The following is a 23,882-nucleotide window of genomic DNA, read 5'->3' as shown; positions in this document are numbered from 1 at the left end:
ATTAATTGACCTTTGGTGACCTCAGATCACATGACCGTTAAGTTTGAAAATATTCCCCTTTACCAGTTGCAACTTGTCCCAAAATATCAACAGTGTCACACCTTGGCACTGGGAGTTATTGCACTAAATGTCTGAAAATTAACTTTGACCTCGTATAACTTCACACACAGAGGTTACCTGGGGTCAACCCATTGACATATTTGATTGGTGCGACTTGAATATACCATCAAAACTATAAAAATTCCAACAATTTTTTCTTTGCCCATTTTCTCCCCCCAAAATACTAGTTTTTAACATTAATTGACCTTTGGTGACCTCAGATCACATGACCGTTAAGTTTGAAAATATACCCCTATACCATTTGCAACTTGTCCCAAAATATCAACCATGTCACACCTTGGCACTGGGAGTTATTGCATTAAATGTCTGAAAATTCACTTTGACCTCGTATAACTTCGCACACGAAGGTCACACAGGGGTCAAACCTATTGACATTTATGATCAGAAGGTACCTTTAACATCTGAAAATATCATCGAACCTGTACAAATCCCTAAAACACTTAAAGGTCACCAGAGGTCAAATTGAGGTCAATGGTCATCCAGATGCTGGTCAACAATTGGATTATATTGAAGCAACTCCCAACCTTAACAGACAATTCATTCTCAAGTTATCGCAAAAATACTAGTTTTTTTTATCATTAATTGACCTTTAGTGACCTTGGATCACATGAAAGTTAAGTTTCAAAATGTTCCCCTAACCAGTTCACAACTTGTCCCAAGATATCAACCTTGTATTGGCACTGGGAGTTATTGCAGTTTTAATATTTTCGTTTTTTGGACCATCACTGACCTTTGGTGACCTTTGTGGGCACCAAAAACAAAAGGGCACACCTTCTCTATATGGCGGATCTACAGTCCAAGTTTGGCCTCAATCCAACTTTCCCTTACTGAGATAGAGCGTACCCAAGCAAGTGTCACAGATGCACACACAGACACACACACACACCACGCCAACCTGACTACATATGTTCCTTTTGCTAAAGCAAGGAACCAAAAAGGTGTAATTAAATTTTTAAAGACAAAGAGTTAGACATGGAAAGAGCATTCTAATCTGCCAATTAAAAAATTATGAACTGTTTATAAAACTATGTGAGGTGTGGATTTATAGGTCTGACAAATTTACAAGATATTATTAAATATTACATATTATTGAGGCTGGGAATGAAGAATATACTTCGAAACCAATCAGCTGAAAATGCTTCTTAAAATTTCAAAGGCAAGATAAAGACATCATTGTAACCAATTGCAAAGAATTGGTCAATTTGATCACAAACATCTCCAAAATCTGAAAAAGGTTCTTAGTTAGGCAAAAATACTATCACAAAATAGTCACTCTGGTATGTTTCATTGCAATTGGCCAATAAAAACAACCTTATCCATCTGTCCATGAGCTTAACAGTTGGAACACATTGAACATATTAAGACATTGACTGTCTATCTGTGTTAGGCTGATTATCCACACATATTTACAAATTATTTACACATAATATCAAACATTGAAATCGTCAGCTAATAAATAAAGGGTCACATCCTTGCACTACCACCAATGTCATCTATCTGATCTCTTGTAGAGTTTGCGGCATCCAGTATGTTGGCGAAACCAAAACCACCCTCAAGAAGCGATTCTATGGTCACAGATCCACAGTCAACACCATGAAGACAGAGACCCCAGTTGGAGAACATTTTAACCTTCCCAACCATACCATTAATGACATGTCCCTACAGGGGATTGAATCCTTAGGTAGCCGCCCTGACCTAGTACGAATCAGCAGAGAGAGGCTCTGGATGCAACGCCTTCGCACCATTCAACCTCATGGGCTTAACATTCAGGAAGGACATGACTAACTTTTCTTCTGTCCCCCACTCCTTCTCCCCTTGTTCCCTTCCCCCCCCCTCTTTCACTCGTCCTCCCACAGCTCTCTTCCCCTCCTTTTTTCTCCACACCTTTCTGTCTTTGTCCCTCTCCAGTTTATTCCCTACCCTGTTCCTTTAATCCTCTCTTTGTCCCTCCACTGTTTATCTCCTACCTCTCCTCTTCCCCTGTTGCTTTCTTCTCACCATCCCTTTTCTATTTATAATCCCCTTTCATATCTCATTGTGTTCACCTTGCTCATTTAACCTGTCTGTTTTCTGTGCGTGTTTTTGTCCCTTCTGTTACTGTACTTGTCATTTAGGCTCTGAAGAAGATCCTGCTAGGATCGAAACGTCAGGCCAACTTACTTTTACACATTCTATTACACAGGCTCTCTAGTGGATAAGCAGTTTGCTAACAGTTTTATTTTATTTTAATAACTAAAGAAGTGGACACTGGACAGAGATCTGGGGTCGGGTCACAGAGGATGCAGTGCTAAGCTTACTAAGGTTGGAGATGAGTATGAGAAGAGTGAAGCAAACAAAATGTAAGGAAAATGTCACAACCTTTAACATGCCATGTTTGCAATCGTTATCAAAGAGGATAGAACACAGATGTATTTATAAGAAAGGGGGAAGCAATACACCCCTTTCTGCCCCCTCTTGAACAAACTAAAAAAAAGAAAACTATTATAAGAATTCAACACTCATATAACTCTAGTCTTGTCTCCTCCCAATAAAAATCCCTGTTTTGCCATGCCATTTCTGTTTCCCCTTTTAGAGTTAAAATTTAAGTTTCAAATCCTGCCAAACTGCCATGTACATTTGAAGGGACAGTTTTAAAAGGACGGTATCACCATGAGCCCCAGCTGTCTCTGTAATCACATTAAACCAATTACGCAGCATAACTAATTTCTTTAACTATTTCCCAAAACCAAAGAGACTCAACAGAAGTTATGTGTAATAATTTACTTTTTGTTCCAATTATACATGAAATGGAATAGTCACCTGATACTCTCATCTATTTATAAACTTTAAATCCAGAACATTTCAAAACAATTCACAAATTGGATGCCAAAAAACAATATATTACGTCGAAAAAAAGAGGGCTACAATAGCACCTAGAGGATTTGGCCGGGATTCGTTTTGTTTTTCCTGTTTAATCCTTCCTGTATTTGTCTATAGGACTGATAATAAAGAGTAACTGAGAAACCTTGTCTTCATACACTGGTATAAGTTTCATCAATACTTTCAATTGCCCCACGCCAGTATTTGTGATAATGTCATCTAAGCTTTCCAGATTGCCCTAAATGTGTCGCACACTGTGTCAGGCTATTTGGATATTTACTACAGATTTTTTGTCACAGGTTGGACATATATATATCATTGACCATTATGGCACTAAGAGGAGAGTGGAGGGGATCAAGAAAGACAACCATACCTGGGCTTGATTGACACACTTTCAATAGTTGATGTTATCGCTAAAACTGCTTGAAAAAATCAACCACTGCATGAGGCACAGTAGCCTATTCTGCAAGTGATTTCCTTTGCAATTGAGAGGGGGTGGGGGTGGAGGGGGGTGATGACCTTGCTTGTAGATCCACAAGCAAGGTTGTGCTTATAACTATCTAATTATAGACCTAATTTATAGCCTAAATTATGCAAATTTCTTCTGGGAGGGAATCCTCAGACCCCCCTACATAGTACACAGCTTCAGCAAGCCCAGGACCACCGCCCATCTTTTATGAAATTCTGGATCAGACCATAGAGAGAGAGGACAGAAATGAACAAGATAAATCTAGAGGGCTGCATGTACTGGAAAGGTGCAACAAAGCGAGGGAAGACAGACGAGAGAGCTGCAGAGGGATAAATCTAACTGTGATCATTAATCAGAAAAGTGAGTGTTAACGAACTGACAATGCCGGGGAAAGAGCTACAAACTGTACATCGCTTTCCCCTGAGCTATACCTAACAATTTAAATGCTTTGCCATATTGCGTCCAGCTTTCTGGCAAATGAATCAGTTTGGTCGATATGTCAAAATAGTCTGTCCTATAGCCTCTCCCACTCAAGTTCTCACTTACAGTACAATCAATAACACTATCAAATTTTGCTTTTGGGATGATCAGGGAAAATAATGAGGGGAGGGAGGGGCAGGGGAGAGATGAAGGGAGGAAGCAAGGGGGAAGGGATGGGGAGAAAGGGAGAGGGTCCCTGGCCTCCACGACCATCTTTAAATTATTTTCTCGTACAGATCATACCTTTAATGTCATGTTCTTCAACAGGGTATCTTCTAGTACTGCTTGAAGTTTTTGGTTGATTTCTAAAGAGAGGTCAAGGGTCATTTTGGGGTCAGATGCTTGCGATCTATAAAGAGACGCCATGATACCGCTCTGTTTTGACATCTGGGCCTGAAAGAAGAAAAACAAAGAGTAAAGGTAAATAAAAGACAAAGATGAACAAAACAAGAACAAAGAGTTCATTGTTGTCACACATCACTCTTTGTAGTTTCTTTGTTAAAGATGATAACAAAACCAAAGAGTTCATTGTTGTCACACATCACACTTTGAAGTTTCTTTGTTAAAGATGATAACAAAACCAAAGAGTTCATTGTTGTCACACATCACTCTTTGAAGTTTCTTTGTGAAAGATGATAAAAACCCAAAGAGTTTATTGTTGTCACACATCACTCTTTGAAGTTTCTTTGTGAAAGATGATAACAAGACCAAAGAGTTCATTGTTGTCACACATCACTCTTTGTAGTTTCTTTGTTAAAGATGATAACAAAACCAAAGAGTTCATTGTTGTCACACATCACACTTTGAAGTTTCTTTGTTAAAGATGATAACAAGACCAAAGAGTTCATTGTTGTCACACATCACTCTTTGAAGTTTCTTTGTGAAAGATGATAAAAAACCAAAGAGTTCATTGTTGTCACACATCACTCTTTGTAGTTTCTTTGTTAAAGATGATAACAAAACCAAAGAGTTCATTGTTGTCACACATCACACTTTGAAGTTTCTTTGTTAAAGATGATAACAAGACCAAAGAGTTCATTGTTGTCACACATCACTCTTTGAAGTTTCTTTGTGAAAGATGATAAAAACCCAAAGAGTTTATTGTTGTCACACATCACTCTTTGAAGTTTCTTTGTGAAAGATGATAACAAGACCAAAGAGTTCATTGTTGTCTCACATCACACTTTGAAGTTTCTTTGTTAAAGATGATAACAAGACCAAAGAGTTCATTGTTGTCACACATCACACTTTGAAGTTTCTTTGTGAAAGATGATAACAAGACCAAAGAGTTCATTGTTGTCACACTTCACTCTTTGTAGTTTTTTTGTTAAAGATGATAACAAAACCAAAGAGTTCATTGTTGTCACACATCACACTTCGTAGTTTCTTTGTTAAAGATGACAACAAGACCAAAGAGTTCATTGTTGTCACACATCACTCTTTGAAGTTTCTTTGTGAAAGATGATAAAAAACCAAAGAGTTCATTGTTGTCACACATCACTCTTTGAAGTTTCTTTGTGAAAGATGATAACAAGACCAAAGAGTTCATTGTTGTCACACATCACTCTTTGAAGTTTCTTTGTGAAAGATGATAACAAAACCAAAGAGTTCATTGTTGTCACACATCACACTTTGAAGTTTCTTTGTGAAAGATGATAAAAGAACAAAGAGTTCATTGTTGTCACACATCACTCTTTGAAGTTTCTTTGTTAAAGATGATAACAAAACCAAAGAGTTCATTGTTGTCACACATCACTCTATGAAGTTTCTTTGTTAAAGATGATAACGAAACCGAAGAGTTCATTGTTGTCACACATCATTCTATGAAGTTTCTTTGTTAAAGATGATAACGAAACCGAAGAGTTCATTGTTGTCACACATCACTCTTTCTAGTCTTTTTTTTAAGATGATGACAAGACCAAAGAGTTGATTGTTGTCACACATCACTCTTTGATGTTTCTTTGTAAAAGATGATAACAAAACCCAAAGAGTTCATTGTTGTCACACATCACTATTTGTAGTTTCTTTGTTAAAAACGATAACAAAACCAAAGAGTTCATTGTTGTCACACATCACTCTTTGAAGTTTCTTTGTTAAGATGTTAACAAGAACAAAGAGTTCATTGTTGTCACACATCACACTTTGAAGTTTCTTTGTTAAGATGTTAACAAGAACAAAGAGTTCATTGTTGTCACACATCACTCTTTGAAGTTTCTTTGTTAAAGATGATAATAATACCAAAGAGTTCATTGTTGTCACACATCACTCTTTAAAGTTTCTTTGTTAAAATGGCTGAATGGCTGAATGTTTACCAACTGTTATCAGTTAGAAAAAAGGCATTTGAGAGCTCTTGACAATGTTGAAGGTCTGTGTTAAAAGGTTTTGAGTTCATCCCAGATAAGGAAGGGGGAGTGCAATGGGTGTGTGATGTTAGGTAACTTCCTTGAAAGGAAACAAGGTAAATAATCAATAGTTTCCACGTTCTTTGTGTACCAAACATTGACATGCCAACTAGAAATCACCATCAATCCAATGCTGGTATCTGGATGACTAACATTTGGCTTTGGGAGCTGATCCTTCATGCCTGCAGTAATTAAATACATATATTCCCCAAAACTTACAGGTTTTGATCTCGTAAAAACCAGAATGCAAAATGCATTGAAGTTTCAATGACTTCATTGCACTAGACAGCTTGTTAAACAGATATAGCTGTTACAATATAAATGGCCGGAACTACTATGTTGATGTACAATTACACTATGGCATGGTAAACACAGGTCAGTCTACTGTACGTGGCAATACAAACCTCCACCAAAACCAATAGGGGTCTTACAATGTAATGCATCCACACATCAAGTATGAGAAGTATCCACGATTCCAATCGTTATATCATGTAAAGGGTTTTCAGTGTTTGGCCTCTGGTGACCTCAAATGAGTTTTGACGTCACAAGCAACAGGATTCTTGTACTCAATATGGCAAATCCATATACCATGTATGAAAAGTATCTATGATTTCTAACATGAGAAATCATGTTTTTAAGGTTTTCATGTCTCAACAAATATTTTAAAAGTACTTGTTATTTAGCGACCGTGAATAAAAATTTACTCACCACAACGCAAAACTCACTCGCCACTATGATTGCTGTTCAAGTCTCCATAGAACAGATCTACAACATCAATAATATCTATGAACAAAGGTTAGGCACTTAGGCAGATACATGGTGCTACATAATTGCAAATTCGAAATTATGTTTCTGTGCAGTATGAAATTTAAACTTTTTCCACCAACGGAAGTGATGAACAAAGCAAAACAAGACCTCAGAATCATAAATCTGCATCTATGCCTACTGTAGTGTCTGAAACAAACATAAACATCTGCAAAAATACCTAAGAAGTTAGTTTGGCTTCTGTTACATTAGGTCTCCTATAATACTAGGCATATACTATACAGTAGCTAGGTATGCATGAGTCCTAAGCTGATACAGTACCTCACTGCTACTTTGAACTGCTACTCGATTAGCACGACTTTGTGCCTTTTCCCAATTATTTATCTTGTCTTTTAGCGGCAGATTGATGCACAAAAAATATTGCTAAATTACTCCATTACACTGCCTAAATCAAAGCCAATTTTTATGCAATTAAAAATCTGAGATCGCAACTGGTGTTGAGTGAAAATCTTTGCCAAAACCTAGCAGCAATAACAGCAAACTTGTCTCAAAACTCCTTAAACTGTTGTATATTTTGCAATTATGACATATGGCAAGCCTTTAGGAAATGCCTTAAGAAATCATTTTGGAGATGTGTGGCCACTTTAAGTGTATTGGTGTTCTGACACAAAACATTTTTACCTTCACGTTTTTGTGTTAACAAACCCAATTTTATCCTATCGGTGTTAGTGTTTGGCACAATGAAGCCTAAGCAACTCGGTCTATGCTTTGGCATCGAAAATGGTTTACCAAAATGACAGATAATCTTATATTGTGGTTTTGTTTTCTGCAGATCAACACAGAGGGGTCTTGAGTCATTACGTTATGAATTTTAATATCGCGAAACTCAAAATAAAGTGGTTACAACTGTGAAAGTTTTTTATAAGGGTATAGTAATTTAACGCTCTTATATCTAAACTTCAGATAAGGATGTCCAATGTGTATTGTTAGTAATCTATACCTGGGTCACTAGTACTATACTCTATTGTGTAGGGGTTGCCTACACATAACAAAGCCATGGTGATATCCATGTTTAATACTTTTTGAATTGGTTGAGAAATTAAAATATTAATTATATGAACCCAACATATGAACCCAACATATGAACCCAACAAATTTATGAATGAAATTTAAATCACACTAAGTACTTCATAAGCTTAAACTGTTCCCTGTATTAAATTGTTATTTTAGAATTTACATGCTTTCGCTGTATGTTTATAAATGCTCTGTGAGGTTTGTGAACAATCTCTGCGCATGAAAACTTCCCGTACATAATGCATGTGCAGATAGCAAACCATTTTTCACTGTTAATTTGCATTGAGATTGGTCATAGATAAAAGCCTAACTAGGCGACAGTTAAGCAGCATTGTTACAAACGCAGGATTCTGAGAAACAAACCCAAGTACACACTCACAACTAGGTCAACGGAAAACACAGCAAACCACATCTTTCATGATTTCTTTAAAAAAAAAACACAACTTCTTGACAAGAACCAAAAGTTCTCTTACTACAGATCATTGAATTTGTTTGAAAATAAATATATCATAACAAGCAACCTCAAGGTACAGGATTAACAACACTCAATTTATGGAGATTTTCATGCTAAAATAGACAATGATGCTTTTCCAAAATTCCTATGATTTGATTGGATAATAGTCATTATCCATTGTCTGGAAACATTCTTACATTTGTAGTGCTCAATGAAAACAGAGTTTGTTTTTTAACAACAATTACTTGCAACGTTACTTTCCCGTGTAGAGATTGTGAAGTTCGCGATATAGGCTATCATATGTGTGCACTCCAATATCATAACATTCTAAAGGCCTTGTCACATACAGAACGTATACTTTTTGACAATCACTCCTGGTAGGAAGATGCACTTGAATTGTTTCTGAGACTATCACGTAATATTTGAATACATGTTTTGATCAGTGATTTGATCAGAAAATGTTAATGAGTTGAGACAAACTATGAAATTTGTGGGAAGCTAACATCTCTGATCCTGAACAGGATATTCCATCTCACAGTATGTTTCTTCTCTCTGCATTAAGAGTTGCTAATGTAAAATGTGCATTCTTACCATCAGTAGTTTCTGTTGCAAATTTTTTTGCGGTTCAATTAACCACGTGCTTCAGTAAATTATATTTTGGTGCCACATTAGTGTGTAAACTACTTTACTTTAAAAATCTATTCACAAAACCTGTAATTTTCGTATAGATGATTGCTTGCAAAGAGCCCAGGAGGTTTTAAGGATTTGCACATGTGTACAGTAGTTGAAAATGAAGCTCAAGCAGGCATATGTACATGCAGTAGTACAGTGAACTATGGAATTTAGTGAGAGATATGCACGCTGTAGGTACAGTGATTTTTGAAGAGTCGGTTGTTGGAATCGCTGCAAGATCAAAGCATGGAGCTACTACGGGGTGGGCGAGTTGGGAATTACAAGGGCAGATGGAGGGCGGGGGGCTGGGCATAAAAATTTGTTGGCAGTGTGGGCGAAAGGAGGGGCGGGCCGGGCCCCCCCCCCATCAAACAGCGAAGCTAAGGCCCTAAGCCATCTGTCCTATATATTGTGTATAACATTGATAAAGTATAGGCAGTGATACTACAATAGTATTAGTAACAGTAGGTCATACAATAAACGTAATTGGTGTTTGGTTTTCACCCTACTTGATTCTTTCATTCATGGCGACCCATAATTAGAAAGTCACTGTTCATAAAATGTACACAATGGTCAGTTTTAATGTGGAATACTATTCAGTAGCTACAGCACTACACTTCTCCTCAGTTGTCCCTACCCTAATGATACTAAAATATTGAAAATAATGGGAAACTTAATGGGAAAATATCATTGCAATCATTTTGGGAACGTTATGAAAATCCAGAGAAAAAATTGCGGTATAGGCTCCAGTGTGCGTATGCTACAGTGTGTTAGGATAATAGTTTTTGTCCCCTGCAGGTTGGATATGCATCGGTAATGAAAAATATGCAAACGACGGATCAAATGATACAGTAACGCTGTTGTTAGAAATTCATGGAAATTGAGAGGTGTAAATTTCGGAGGTAGAAAAGAAATCACAGAAATCTGTGAATTCGCGGAAAAAGCTCATGCCTGCATGAGGTGTCACGCACATGTATGTTATCAAATAGGCTGGTTGGCTGGAGATACAGTAGATTATGAAACGTTTCCACAATTTGAAATACTATTCAGTAGCTACAGCACTACACTTCTCCTCTGTTGTTAGAAATTCATGGAAATTGAGAGGTGTAAATTTCGGAGGTAGAAAAGAAATCACAGAAATCTGCAAATTCGCAGAAAAAGCTCATGCCTGTATGAGGCGTCACGCACATGAATGTTATCAAATAGGCTGGTCGGCTGGAGATACAGTAGATTATGAAAGGTTTCCACAATTTGACCTCTGGTGACTCCAAATGAACTTTGACCTCTACCAAAACAATAGGCTTCTTCTACTCAATCATGTGTTTCTCCTTCACACAAAATATGAGATTGGTCCAATCTTCCCTTCTTGAGATACTGTATGTTGTATACAAGGTTTTCACAATTTGACCCCTGATGACCCCAAAAGACCTTTGACCTCTAAAAACAATAGGCTTCTTCTAAATGTGTTACTCCTACACACAAAACATGAGATTGATCCAAGCTTCCCTTCTTAAGATATCGTGTTTACAAGCGAGTCATCACACACACACACACACACACACGCACGCATACTCACACACGCATACAGTACTCACCCACACCCATCCGCCTGCATGATTACATAGGTTACAATTATCATCCGAATCAAGAATGATTGCCAAAGATAACATAGATAATGCAAAAATTCAAAGAAAAATCCATAGATAAAAAATAACAACAAGGTTGCTTCTTTGAATTTTAGATTCAGCAGGAAGAGGATGTGGTGGTACCAGTAAAGTGAGGGCACAGTGCTAAAATACATTGTAGACTTTGGTAATTTATGTAAATAGGAAAGTGAATATGTCGACTGGGAGTCAGGTACAAGAGGAGCGATGTAAATACTTAAATTTGGATCAATATGGAAACAAAATTAGCTCAACATCTTTGGCTCCATCTATTGAAGCCATATGATACAGTACAGGTGCCTTTCTGTGATTTCATGTTTTAACTTGCGGCTTTGGCATGGAGGAACATCAAAACCATGATACGTAGGGTTTGATTACACCCTGTGTGGAGGTGTTGCTTCATCACCAGCATATTTGCACAAACAAACATAAACACACACACATACACAAACATGACGTCTTTCTAAAGTATCGAGAACAAGGATACATGTGAGGGGGTTCTGGCCATCAATAGCATCTCTGACGTGTGTTAGTTAAACCAAGATGCTCTGGGATTGTTTGTCCTCTACCATTATCCAAAGTATTAAGTTCGTTCAAGAGTTTAAGTCTCCTTTCGTATCAGATGTTTCTAAGCCATTGGTGTGTAATTGATTAATAATATTCTACTCTGTGGACAGACTGTAATCTAAAACCCATCCAACATAATCCTCTTTAAAAACCTTATGATTTCAAACAAATCTTATATATCTGCAGGTAGATCGAATATTCATAGTAAGAAAGCATGGTCTTCAATCTATCTGGCTCTGGCCTCAAAATTCATAAATTTGAAAGTACAGTCGCTGGTCTTCCTTTAAAGTTCATATATGTATCTGTTGTAACAGGAACCAAAAATTCATGTCACCAGAATTTAAAAGAACAAAGAAGGATGATTGCTTTCAACAGTGCTAGCAGAAAGCACATGATAGGCAGGAATATTGAGGAATACCAAAGAAAACCTAACATAAGGAACTTTTCATCTCCTCAGAATACTATGAGAACTACAGTAGTAAATTTTGGAAAGCATATTACTTTCTATGCTATTCAAATTGGAGACAAAACTTTATAAAGTTGCAAATTTAGTGAGCCTGACTCCTAGATGGTTGCGATCTTTAATCAGAGCCGTTAATGTATATATATTCCCCAAACCTTACCTGGTTTGTGAATTAATGAGTGACGTACTCACCTCATATAACCTATGCATTACCGTATTAACCTCGCTCTAGCATCTGGCAATTGTCTGTATGTGAGTGTGGCCATCTCCCTTCCATAATTTCCAGGCCGCACTGGTGCGGCACCGGACGGAGAAGAGGGAGAGAACCGACCAAGGGGCGGAAACCCCGAGGATCCATCCAAAAAGTGGTTCTCACCTGAAGAGACCCCGGTGGGCTGTGGTGGGTGACAGGTGGGTCCTGAGTGGGTTGTCGGTGGGTGTAGGCGGGACCCACTACATCCCTCGAAAATTCCTGGGAGGAAAAGGCCATCACGTGGTCATCTCCGTGAGGCCAGCTCCCCTGGTATCCGAGGAGGGTATCCGACAAGGTTGTATGGTTCCGTCCGCGAAGTCCCCCATCGTGGGGAGGCGGGCCGGGATGTTATATGAGGTGAGTACGTTGCTCGTTAATTCACAAACCAGGTAAGGTTTGGGGAATTCACAGCGCGTACTCCCTCACCTCATATAACCTATGCATTCGTGACACAGGAGCCCTGGCGGTGGATTGAGGATCTCGCGGGCGGCGGACCTAGGGCCGCTCGGGCAAAATCCCCTTCTGTGGCAGGGGTGTTTGTGAGGTAACAGGCGACAAAGGAGGACGGAGTCTTCCAGGCCGCTGCTTTCATAATATCTTCGGGGGGAATCCCCAGGAACCACGCCCTGGACGTGGCGTGGCCTCGGACGTTGTGCGCCCGGACGGGTTCCCCAGGCTGCGTGTGGGCCCGGATGAGGTCGGCTATCCACCGTGAAATGGTGTCCTTTGAGGCCGGGGTGTAAGGTGACCTTGGTAAGATGAAGAGCCTGTTCGAGGTACGTAGTTGCTTGGTTCTTTCTATGTACCACTTAAGGGCTCGGACGGGGCACCAGCGCTTGTCTTCCGTGATCGACGAAGCTTGTGACAAACTCGGGAGGAAGATCTCGTTTGGAGTGAAGGTTACTGTCTGATTCTTTGGAAGGAAGTGTGGGTCAGGCAGTAACCTGACTCCTCCTGGTTCGAACCTCGTGAACCCCCATTGGAGGGTGAGGGCGTGAAGGCAGCTTCTGCGTCTAGCCGAGGCGGCCGCGACCAGAAACAGGGTTTTGTGCGTGAGCTTGTCCAATGGCGCGCTGTGTAACGGCTCGTATGGAGAGCCCGCGAGGGTCGTCAAGACCTCGTGAAGAGCCCATGATGGGGCCAGGCGGCGCCTTGGTGGGCGTCTGTGAAACATGCCCATTAAGACCTAGCGGAGGACCGGGTTGGTTCCTACTGTGGAGCCGTCCGCAAACCCGTTGTGAACCGCCGCTATCGCAGAGCGGTAATTCCTAATTGTGTTTATTTGTTTCCCTTCCCGGAAGAGTTCAAGTAGGAAGGTCGCCACCTGGTCTACTGAGGCCTCCACGGGATCAACAGTGTTGTCCCTGGCCCAAACACAGTATCGTTGCAGTCTTGAATTATATGTTTTAATCGTGGACTGCCGGTGGGCATCCACTGCAACGTCCGCAACCTCCGGTGGAAACCCCGCTGCTTGGAGCGAGAGCCGGAGCGTTTCCACACAGCTAGATGGAGGCTTGTGACGTCGGGGTGGGTGATTTGGCCGCTCCGTTGGGAGAGGAGCTTGGCGGCCGGTGGGAATTGGAACGGTAGGTCCACCAGCATCTCGATGATGAGTGGGAACCATGCTTGATTGGGCCAGCAAGGCACGATCAAAAGCATGTCCGCTTCCACGTTTCGAAGTGTCGTGAGAGCTCTGCGGAGTAATCCCAGTGGGGGAAAGGCGTATATTGAGAGACCCGCCCATGAGACGACGAGAGCGTCCGTCTTCCAGGCCCGCAGGTCGTGGTATCTGGAGCAGAACGTCGGTAGTTTGGCCGTCGCAAACATGTCGACGGACGGTCTGCCGAACAGGTGAAATACATTCCGGTCCACGTTCGGGAGAGCTCCCATTCCCCATTGTCGAGATACCCCCTGGACAGTGCTTCGCCAGTACATTGTCCTTCCCTCAGGACCACTTCCGTCTCTAGAATGTTGTTATGGAGTCCCCTCTCAGGCTCCGCCCATTTGCCGGCGACTGTGTGAGTGCCCCAAATAGCTCCCCAACCGCTGAGGGAAGCATCCGTCGTGATCGACGTTGTGGGAGCTGGGTTCTGGAAAGGTCGCCCTGCCGCGATCTTGTCCGACTCTGCCCACCACGTGAGGAACGGGCGTAGACCCGTCGAAAGTGGGATTGACGTTGCCGCGGACGACTGGTCTGGGGCATAGTGTTTGAGGAGGTGCCGCTGGAGCGGCCGCATCCTGAGTCTGCACAGATCCAGAAGGTCTGTGAAGCTTGCCATCTTCCCCAACAGGCGCTGCCACGTGAGCGCGGGGGTATTCCGTTTGTCTAGTATTTCTCTGACCGTGGCAACTAGGCTCGCCGTTCTTTCGGCTGTCGGGTAGACCATGCCGCAGACGAGGTCGAGACGGGCCCCTAAGTAAATGATCGATTGAGCGGGCACGAGGTTGGATTTCTCGACGTTGATTATCCAGCCCAGTCTCATCAGGAGGGAGACGTTGGCGTTTGTACTGGCGAGCGCCCCCTGCTGGGAGTTGCCGAGTACTATCCAATTGTCTAGGTAGGCAAACACCATTACCCCGTTTCGACGGAGGTGAGCCAGGACCGCCCCGTTACCCTGGTGAAAACCCTGGGCGACGTGGAGAGGCCAAATGGTAGCACTGTGAAGCGGTAGTCTATCGCTCTGTACCTGAACGCGAGGAAACGCTGGTCCTCGCGTCGGATGGGAATATGTAGGTAGGCATCCTTTAGATCGACGGAGGATGCCCACATCCCTGGGTGCAGCAGGTGGAGGATTGATGAGAGGGTCTCCATCCTGTACCTCTCCGGTCGGACGAACCTCCTGTTGAGAGGTCTGAGGTTCAGGATGGGCCTCCAAGTCCCGTTCTTCTTCGGCGTGAGGAAGAACGAGGACCGGAAGAGGGGGCCGTCCGCATCTGCGGCGGTGACCCGCGTAATGGCACCTTTTTTGAGGAGACTGTCGATCTCATCCTCTAGGGCGGCCTGCTTTTCCGGTATCTCGGGTTCTGGAGTGGTTGTCAAGAGGCCATATTGGGGGGGTAGACGAGAACTTTATCGCGTAGCCCCGTTTTACCACGTCCAGTACCCAGGCTCCTGGGTCGATCTCTTCCCAGTGAGCCCCAAAAACTCTTAGTCGCCCCCCCACCTTGGCGTTGGGTGCTACAGTGGGGTGGGCATCCCTAGGGCCGTTTACCTCAGCCGCGGCGGCGGTTTCCGCGGTATTGTGGGCGGTACAGCCTGTGTTCGGGCCGCGAAGGAGCAGAGTGTTGCTGTGCTCACGGGGTACCCCGACTCTGACTGTAGCCAGATCTTTGTTGATTAAAGCGGCTACTTTGCCGCGAGTCATATCGCGGGCGCGAGGACGAGGCCGAGCAGGACATGTGCTCGTCTGCCTCCCTCAGAGACTTCATTCTCTCTGCCTCTTCCCGGAGTTTCTCGTCGAACTTGCCACCGAAGAGGTCACTTCCCAGGATTGGTAAGTTGCGGAACCCGTCCGCCGTGGATCGGGACGACCAATTCAGGGAGTTCAAAACCAGGTCTCGGCGTGTCAAGGTGGCCTTAACCGAGACGCGAGCAAACTGATCTAGCACCATCCTGGAAACGGGTCCCAGGAGGGCAATGATGGCGGTATCCTTACGGGAGATACCCGATGCCTGAGCTTGTTGGAACGACCTGTTCAGCAGCTCAGCGAAAAGCAACAAGGCCGACCAGTACTTCATCCCCGCACGGGAGGCCATATCTACGTCAAACAAGGAGGATTCTAAGGTCTGTGCACCCTTCTCCCTGAATTTGTCCTTGCCATCCAAAGCACCCGCCGACCGAAATCTCTCCTTCACCTGAGGCGGGATGTGGGGCGGTGTGAAAAGACTCTCCCAGTCTTCATCGCCTACATGAAAAGTGCGATGGGCTGTTCGCTGGAAAGCTGTCCAGCGTTTTGCCTGTGCCACCGCCTCGAACCGTTCTCTACATTCAACATCCACCGGGATGGAGGCTCAAGGTTTTTGGGCGGCAGCGTTCAATGTGAGCTTGGATGCCGGCTCCTCCTGGGCACGCGCATCCACCTTTTCCTCAAAGCCAAGGACCCTGCGGAGGACTGCCGTTGCCTTCTCAAAGGCTTCCGCTGAAATTTCTGTGCCCCGTAGGGGTTCCTCGTCGTCCGCCTCAGAATCTCCGCTGAGGAGGCGGGCACTAGCTGCGATCGACAGTGAGTCGTCGGTTCTCGAGGAGGCGTCGTCCCAGGGATCCACCTGGGCCTCCTCAGGGGCGTGATCGTCCGTTACCGGCGCTGGCGCCGGTTGTTGTGGGATGGACGGTGCCACCTGCTGTTCAGGGTCCTGTTGACCCGGCTTTTGTAATAGCTGCCCCAGGAGGTCTTTGACCTGAGAAAGGAGAGCCTGTCCCGAGTCTGGGGACTGTCTCCTCCTGCGTTTCTTGGCTCTGTGACGCCCCGAAGAATGTCCACTCGAGGACGAGCGCGACGAGCCAGACCTCGACCTGTGCCGAGGCCGCCGGTGTCTTTTCCGGCTTCTACCGCGACTCCGGCTGTGGGTACCCCAAGTAATCTCTCCGGTTGTGGTCCCATGACCCCGGAGTAGATGTAAATAGGTCCGCCACCGCCTGCCTGTGGGGGCTTCTGGACTCCACATGACCCGATGTGGATGGCCCCTCTTGGGGCCGCAGCCGTGGCTGTGCCGACGCCGCATGGGAATTAGTTCCATCTCGTATGGATACCCGTTCTGGGAATGGGCTTGAGCCATCTCGTATGGCGCCCTCCGATCCCCCACCTTTAGGACTTATGTCATCTCGAATGGTAGCCTGGGGGTCCTTCGTCCGCGGTTTCTTTTTCCCCTGCTTTGAGGAAGCCGCCTTCTTTCTTTTCTCCGCGGCTTTATCCGCCAGCCAGGTGCTGATCAAATCCCAGCGCTCCTGGGCCCAGTCCTGGCAAATGGAGCAAGTCTGTTTGCTCCCGCACGGGCGGCATTTCGGGCACTGATCGTGTTTGTCCCATGCCTTAAAAGGACGGAACTGCTTGCAGGAACGGCAGTTGTCCATCCTCCAAAATATCTCGAAAATTTTTTTTTTTTGAGAAGTCAAAGAAACTCGAAGCTGTGAAACTAAAGTTAGAAACAGCACGGAAAACCTAATGAAATTCGTATCTAGACCAGTACGAAAGAATAAACAAGGCAGTTACTTGACTGTAAAAGTGTGATAACGTACACAACTGCTGTACGTGAAAAGTAAACAAACGCTAGGACAACGCTACACTAAAGTGCGGGCCTAGCCACGCTTCGTGAACAACGTTCACGAGGCAACCAAAAAAAACGTTCGAAATTCACAAAAATGAAATGTTAATAGACAAGAAGCAGTTCAAACGTGCAGGACGTTGAACAGATGAAATAGAATTACAAAAACAATGATAATAGTATACGAAGTGATTGAAATCTTAAGCTTTATTAAGAGCAATGAAAGAGCGATACTTGCGCAAAAGGCTGGCAATTACGGAAGGGAGATGGCCACACTCACATACAGACAATTGCCAGATGCTAGAGCGAGGTTAATACGGTAATGCATAGGTTATATGAGGTGAGGGAGTACGCGCTGTGAATCGATTATTCCACATGTCACCTTGTTTCCATTAGAAGCTGGAGCACCAGCTCATTTGTACATGAATTTACACAAGTTTAGACCAATGTATCACAATTATACCAACGCATCCAGCAAACCAGGATACAATGTATCATCTTAAAAACTTACATTAAAAACAAGTACGCACAACTTCCTTTTGGCTTTTTGAAAAGTCATTTAAAAGAACTGTCTAGTGGAATATTTTGATACATTTTCCTGATAGTTCTTATTTTTGTCTTTCTAACCATGTGAAAATGTCCCAATTTGACGTTTCCTTGTTGTAGAAATCTGGTTTTCAAATTCATCAGTTTTTTACCAAAAGCACTGTTTGTTCGAACGCATCAATTTGGTGATTAACGTAGTGCAGGCAAATAGGCAAAACGAGTGACTTGAAGTTAGCACTCCCATTTCCGCAGCAAATACACTCTCCCGAGTCCACGCACAGGTGATTGCCTATTATATATTACATACACATCGCAAACGTATAGAGCCTACCACGCCCAGTTGGGATACGTACATAGCATTGCACATAACACACTCTCACACTCAAACCACAGTTCATAAACTGTTATTTGAAATTGCTGAAATAAAATTCACAGATGAACTTTAAAGTAAAAGGAAACTTGAAAGATGAGAAATTTGACGGAATCAATGTCAGAGCAGAATGTAGTACTGAGAAGCTAAGGCTTCGCAGAACTGTCCGATTGTAAACGTTAGAGTAGCCTACATGCAAACATTCTTCACGTTGGAGCTGGACAGTGTGATGTATAAACAATGAAGAGTCTGCTGTTCAAACTATATTGTGTTACACAAAAATCATGAAATCCCGATGCACTACATACAGTACTGTATATGATGGCTTAACAATGTTTTCAAAACATATAATTGATAAGAAATTTCACCAAAATTAAGGAAGAAATTAATCTGTATTCAAACGCGGTTTATGTTGTAATTACTGTAGGAACTGTATGGAGCGTGGGTTATGTCGCAATCTTCATTTGCAAAGGTGACGTCATGTTCTGTACTGTTCAAAGTATATTTGAAATATCCATCCTACACAATTAAAAAATCGTTTCTCTGTCAAACGCAACATAAGCATTCTCATATTTTGAAAACATTTCAAAACATCGTTTTTTAAGGTACCCAGACAATTCTTATAGAAATGTATGTAGCCCAGTATAACTTGATTAATACATTAATGTGATGTGAGGCTGGTTGGTATGGTGAGGCTGGTGTATACGTATATGTGGTATATGTAAGGCTGGTTGGAATGGGGTTGGTAATATCAAACTTGCTAACACATGCTTCGACCCTCACTGACGAACTTCGTGGAATTAATAAATTATTCTCTAAACCTGGAAACTTAATTAATCATGAGCTTGTTAGTTTCGTCCTTTTGTTCCTTCTATCCAGTTTTGTCCATTTTGTTTTATCTGTATCAATTTACACAAATTATCATTTGCTGGTAAATGGTCAAGCACTTGAAAGCCACCCAGCAGAACGGAGATCGTCTGGTTCGTTAACGTCCATAAATTATAAAAAAAAACAAAGGATTGATGGAAAACGCAGCCAGTTAAGAATTCACAAAAGTAAAGTAGTTTCTCCCCATGGGAAATGAGCAGCTTTGTTTTTTGAAGGCTGACACACTAATTATACAGATAGACCTTTTCCTGAACTTCCCTTACTATAGTCTTACTTTTTTTTCAAGGGTCATTAAATTTGAAGACTCTATAACATTCATTACAAGGTTATAGTTGCTATTACATTACTTCTGTACGTCTGGTTTGTCTGTGGGAGAGTAATGTCTATCATGACGACATAAAAGTAACCATTATTGGACTGCATATTTACCCTATTGAGAAATTAAGATAAACTGCACAGTTTACCCTATCGAGAAATTAAATTTACGGTTTTGGTCGCATTAGGAGGTCACTGCTACCCACAGTCCAAGGATATCAGGAATTTGTAAGAAAACAAAGGATACAAGAAATTAAAGGAATTTTTGAGCGAAAAATGGGATCCAGTCCTTCTGGTCATATTATTTTTGGTTTCGATGATAATCGTAACCTATGCATTCATGCAGGCGGAGAGTGTGTGTATGCATGTATGTGTATGTGTGTGCGTGCGTTTGTTTTTCTATCTGACCGAGGACTTGAACAAAAGAATTCCAGGTCCTCGGTTGTGATTTCTAAAGAATCACCACGTCCTCGGAAGAATTCTATTGTATGGGGTATTGTTAAGGTTAGGGTACGTGGATTTGAACAATGGAAAATACAATGGGGTCCTCGGTTGGAATGTAATACAAACATGTGTGTGTGTGTGTGTGTGACGACTTGCTTGTAGACACGATATCTCAAGTAGGGAAGCTTGAAGTAATCTAATATTTGGTGTATTTGAGTACCATATTGAGTAGATGTGCCCTATTGTGTTTGGTGCCTGTGAAGGTCACCAAAGGTCAGTTAGAGGCAAAAACCAAAATATTAAAACAAGCAATAACTCCTATTGACAGGGTCCGACATGGTTGATATTTTGGGAGTAGTTGTGAATGGGGTAAGGGATCGTTTTCAAACATAATGGTCAGGTGATCCAATGTCAACAAATGTCAATCAGGGGTCAAAAACTAGTATTTTTGCAATAACTTGGAAACAAAATGTCCGTCAAGGTTGGAAGTTACACTATTGTAATCCAGTAGTGGACCTGCATCTAGGTGACCTTTGACCTCAGGTTGACCTCCGGTGACCTTTATTAGTTTTTTCGCTATTTGAATTTTCGTGGCCATAATCGGATCTCAAAGGTACTTTCTGATCAAAATTGTTCAATGGGTTGACCCCTATGCAACCTTCGTGTGCGAAGTCAGCAGAGGTCAATTTTGTTGTTTTTTAATAAGTACAGTTAGGATGGTCGTACAGACTTGTCATGTTGCTTTTTGGAATCAGCATGTCAAACTACATCTGACTACGAGGTCAAAAGGTCAAAGGTCAAATCTTGAAAAATATGCTCATTTTAGGAGATACGGGGCAGAACTAAAAAAGTTGGTCAATATTTTGATATATGATAGAGCTCTTTGTGCTATATATAGGAAACCAACTCCCGCTTCAATCGGACACCCAGTTCTCAAGTTATGAGGAGCCAAAGGTTGGTTTTGATACCTTTCTAGAAATAACATTATGTGTGTACATTGTAGGCAAACAAAATTTTAGGACAGAGTGCACATCAGCAAGAGGAACATTTTGGATGAAAACCATCAGGTCATCTAAGGTCATTCAAGGTTGATTATGTGCAAAAACTGCCAACTTATGCTAATTTTTGCAACAACTTCTAGTCACAAAGTCTGACATGGCTGGTATATTGGGACAAGTTGTGAATGAAGTAGGGGCGCATTTTCCAAAATAACCGTAATGTGATCCAAGGTCAGCAAAGGTCATTTATGGGTCAAAATGTGTTTTTTTTCTCAATAACTTGTGAAACTACCACTGACAGGGTCCGACATGGTTGATATTTTGGGACTAGTTGTGAATGGGGTAAGGGATCATTTCCAAAAATAACGGTAATATGATCCAAGGTCAACAAAGGTCAATTAGGGTTCAAAAACTAGTATTATTGCAATAACTTGAGAACCAAATGTCCATCAAGGTTGGGAGTTATGCTATTGTAATCCAATAGTCGACTTGCATTTGGGTGACCTTTGACCTCAGGTTGACCTCCAGTGACCTGTATTAGCTTCTTTCAAGTTGATTCTTTGAAGTTTCGTGGCCATATTCCAATCTAAATTGTCCATAAGTTGACTCCCCTGCAACCTTAATGTGCGAAGTTATTAGAGATCAAGGTTTGGTTTGGTTGTGTAATACCTGGAGTGTGGATTCATAACATTGAGTACAAGACCCCTATTGTTTATTGTGTATAGCCACATACAGTAGACTGACCTGTGTTATCATGCCACAGTGTTATTGTAACAGCTAGTTCTGGTTATACTAACAAGCAGAAGTCTAGTGCATTCAAGTCATCGAAACCTCAATGCATTTTGCATTCTGGTTTGTCTTTGTATCGCCCTAAGCCTTTCCCTGAGATGAAGTTTAGTTTCTGTGATAGAGTGCTTGAAATGTTGGCCCGTCCTGCCAGAGAATTTGAATCTAACACTGACTTGCATCGAGATGTGAGGTCAGTGCGGCACATTGGTCAAAATCAATCAGATCTCACTCTGAGCTTGGCCTTAAGACAACGATACACAGGATTGTGAACAGACTTTGCATACGGTTGTGAATACAAAAGATCTCACTCTAAGCTTGGCCTTGATACAATACACAGGAATGTGTACATACTTCACGTACAGCTGTGATTAATAAAATCGCTCAAATAACAAAATTCTGAATAACATATTATGAAGAAAACCGAGTTAGGGAATTCTGGAACATTTTTAATTCTTCAATAGATTGCTAACTTGCAACTTCAATGAGAAATGTCTAAGTCGCTATTTTACTTTCAGAAAGTTGAACTTTCCTGGCTACAGTGTAGCCTGCTAATGATAGAGTCCCTGCAGCCCTCGAAACCGAGTGCCACGATGACGTCACAGCGCTCATCGTTCTCCACTGTTCAAAATATATTAGATTAAGTTGGGGAGAGGTTAATAAATTCACTTCTCCTGAATCATAGGATGAAAAATCCCCAAATTAAGACTGTTGCGATAAAATAATTATGGAGTTTTTTTCATATACCCCATAGACTGCCACTAAAAAATTCCTTTAAGACAAATATTAAATTAAAGTGTTTTGGAATATACAACTTTTCCAAGAAGACTAGCACTTTGGTACATGTTTGCACAAGTATGTGCAATAATAACATAATAAAATGTATTCACATGTTACAATTTACCTCTACTTTACTTCACAATTTTGTTTAATTATATTACAAGAATAGAAAATCTTGAGAAGATGTTTTACATTTTGATCCACCACTCTCCCCACTGTCCCCCCTCCACCACTCTCCCCACTGTCCCCATCCACCACTCTCCCCAATGACCCCATCCACAACTCTCCCCACTGTCCCCATCCACCACTCTCCCCACTGACCCCATCCACCACTCTCCCCACTGTCCCCATCCACCACTCTCCCCATCCACCACTCTCCCCACTGTCCCCCCTCCTCCAGCTCACTTGTCTGTAACTCCTACAACAAGACAATGCAAACCATTGTTTCTTCCTGTTTCAGAAATCACATGGTGGTTGTTGAATTTAAAGGGTGCACGTGGACATGTATAATTACTGTTATATCACCATGCTCCAACCCTTACTTTCCATAGTCCCAATTTTTCCAAACTTTGTACTCTTGGTTAAGAAAAAAAACCTTGTTTTTACATTGCAGTTATTTAGATACAGCCCACACTATGAGAGAGGAGTTATCTATGAAGGCCCTTTGACTAGCCCTTCCAATTCAAATTATTCTATCAAGCTCTTAGAAAAAAGTTGGTTTACTTCCTCCCCTTCATATTACAATAAATATTACACATTATCCATTGAACCCTTGAATGTACTTTATAGCTGCCATAAAAGTGTAATGAACTATTTAAACTAAATATCAAAAGAACGATATTTATAACAACAACAGGAAGTTGCACAACGCTGGTCTCTCAGAAACACATTTTGATTTACAAACATCAAACAGATCAAGATTCTATCTGAAGATTAATACAATTTGAAAATAACAAAACCAGGGCACCAGTTAATGTTCAAAACGGATGTGGTTTACTCACCTTTCCCTGAAAGACTACAATAACAGTTGATCAAATTTATGACTGATTGAACTAAACCACAGACTAGCCTTAAGTAGTAATAACATCAAGTGGAAAGTGAAGGAATATTGAAAGCTGTAATTCATCTCCTCAAGTTTCAGTATTTAATATTTTCTCAATTCACACAACTGATATCTACCTCCCCCACACCCACCCCACCTCCCACTGTGGAGATACCACGGGAATTACTACTAAACCATATATAATACTG

General features: G+C 41.9%; 1 protein-coding gene across 3 annotated transcripts in view; it reads right to left on the bottom strand.

Annotated features, from left to right (window-relative positions):
* Positions 1-23,882, bottom strand: part of LOC139968141 (coiled-coil domain-containing protein 186-like) — a 103,657-nt gene that overhangs the window by 14,359 nt on the left and 65,416 nt on the right. For all 3 annotated transcript variants that reach the window (XM_071972532.1, XM_071972531.1, XM_071972533.1), the window contains one exon: positions 4,172-4,321. In XM_071972532.1, the coding sequence (XP_071828633.1) occupies positions 4,172-4,321 (150 nt within the window). The remainder of the gene's footprint in view (positions 1-4,171; positions 4,322-23,882) is intronic.

Source organism: Apostichopus japonicus, chromosome 5 (assembly GCF_037975245.1).
Source record: "Apostichopus japonicus isolate 1M-3 chromosome 5, ASM3797524v1, whole genome shotgun sequence".
NCBI classification, from domain to species: Eukaryota; Metazoa; Echinodermata; class Holothuroidea; order Aspidochirotida; family Stichopodidae; genus Apostichopus; species Apostichopus japonicus.
This window is presented reverse-complemented; position numbering and strand designations above follow the sequence as displayed.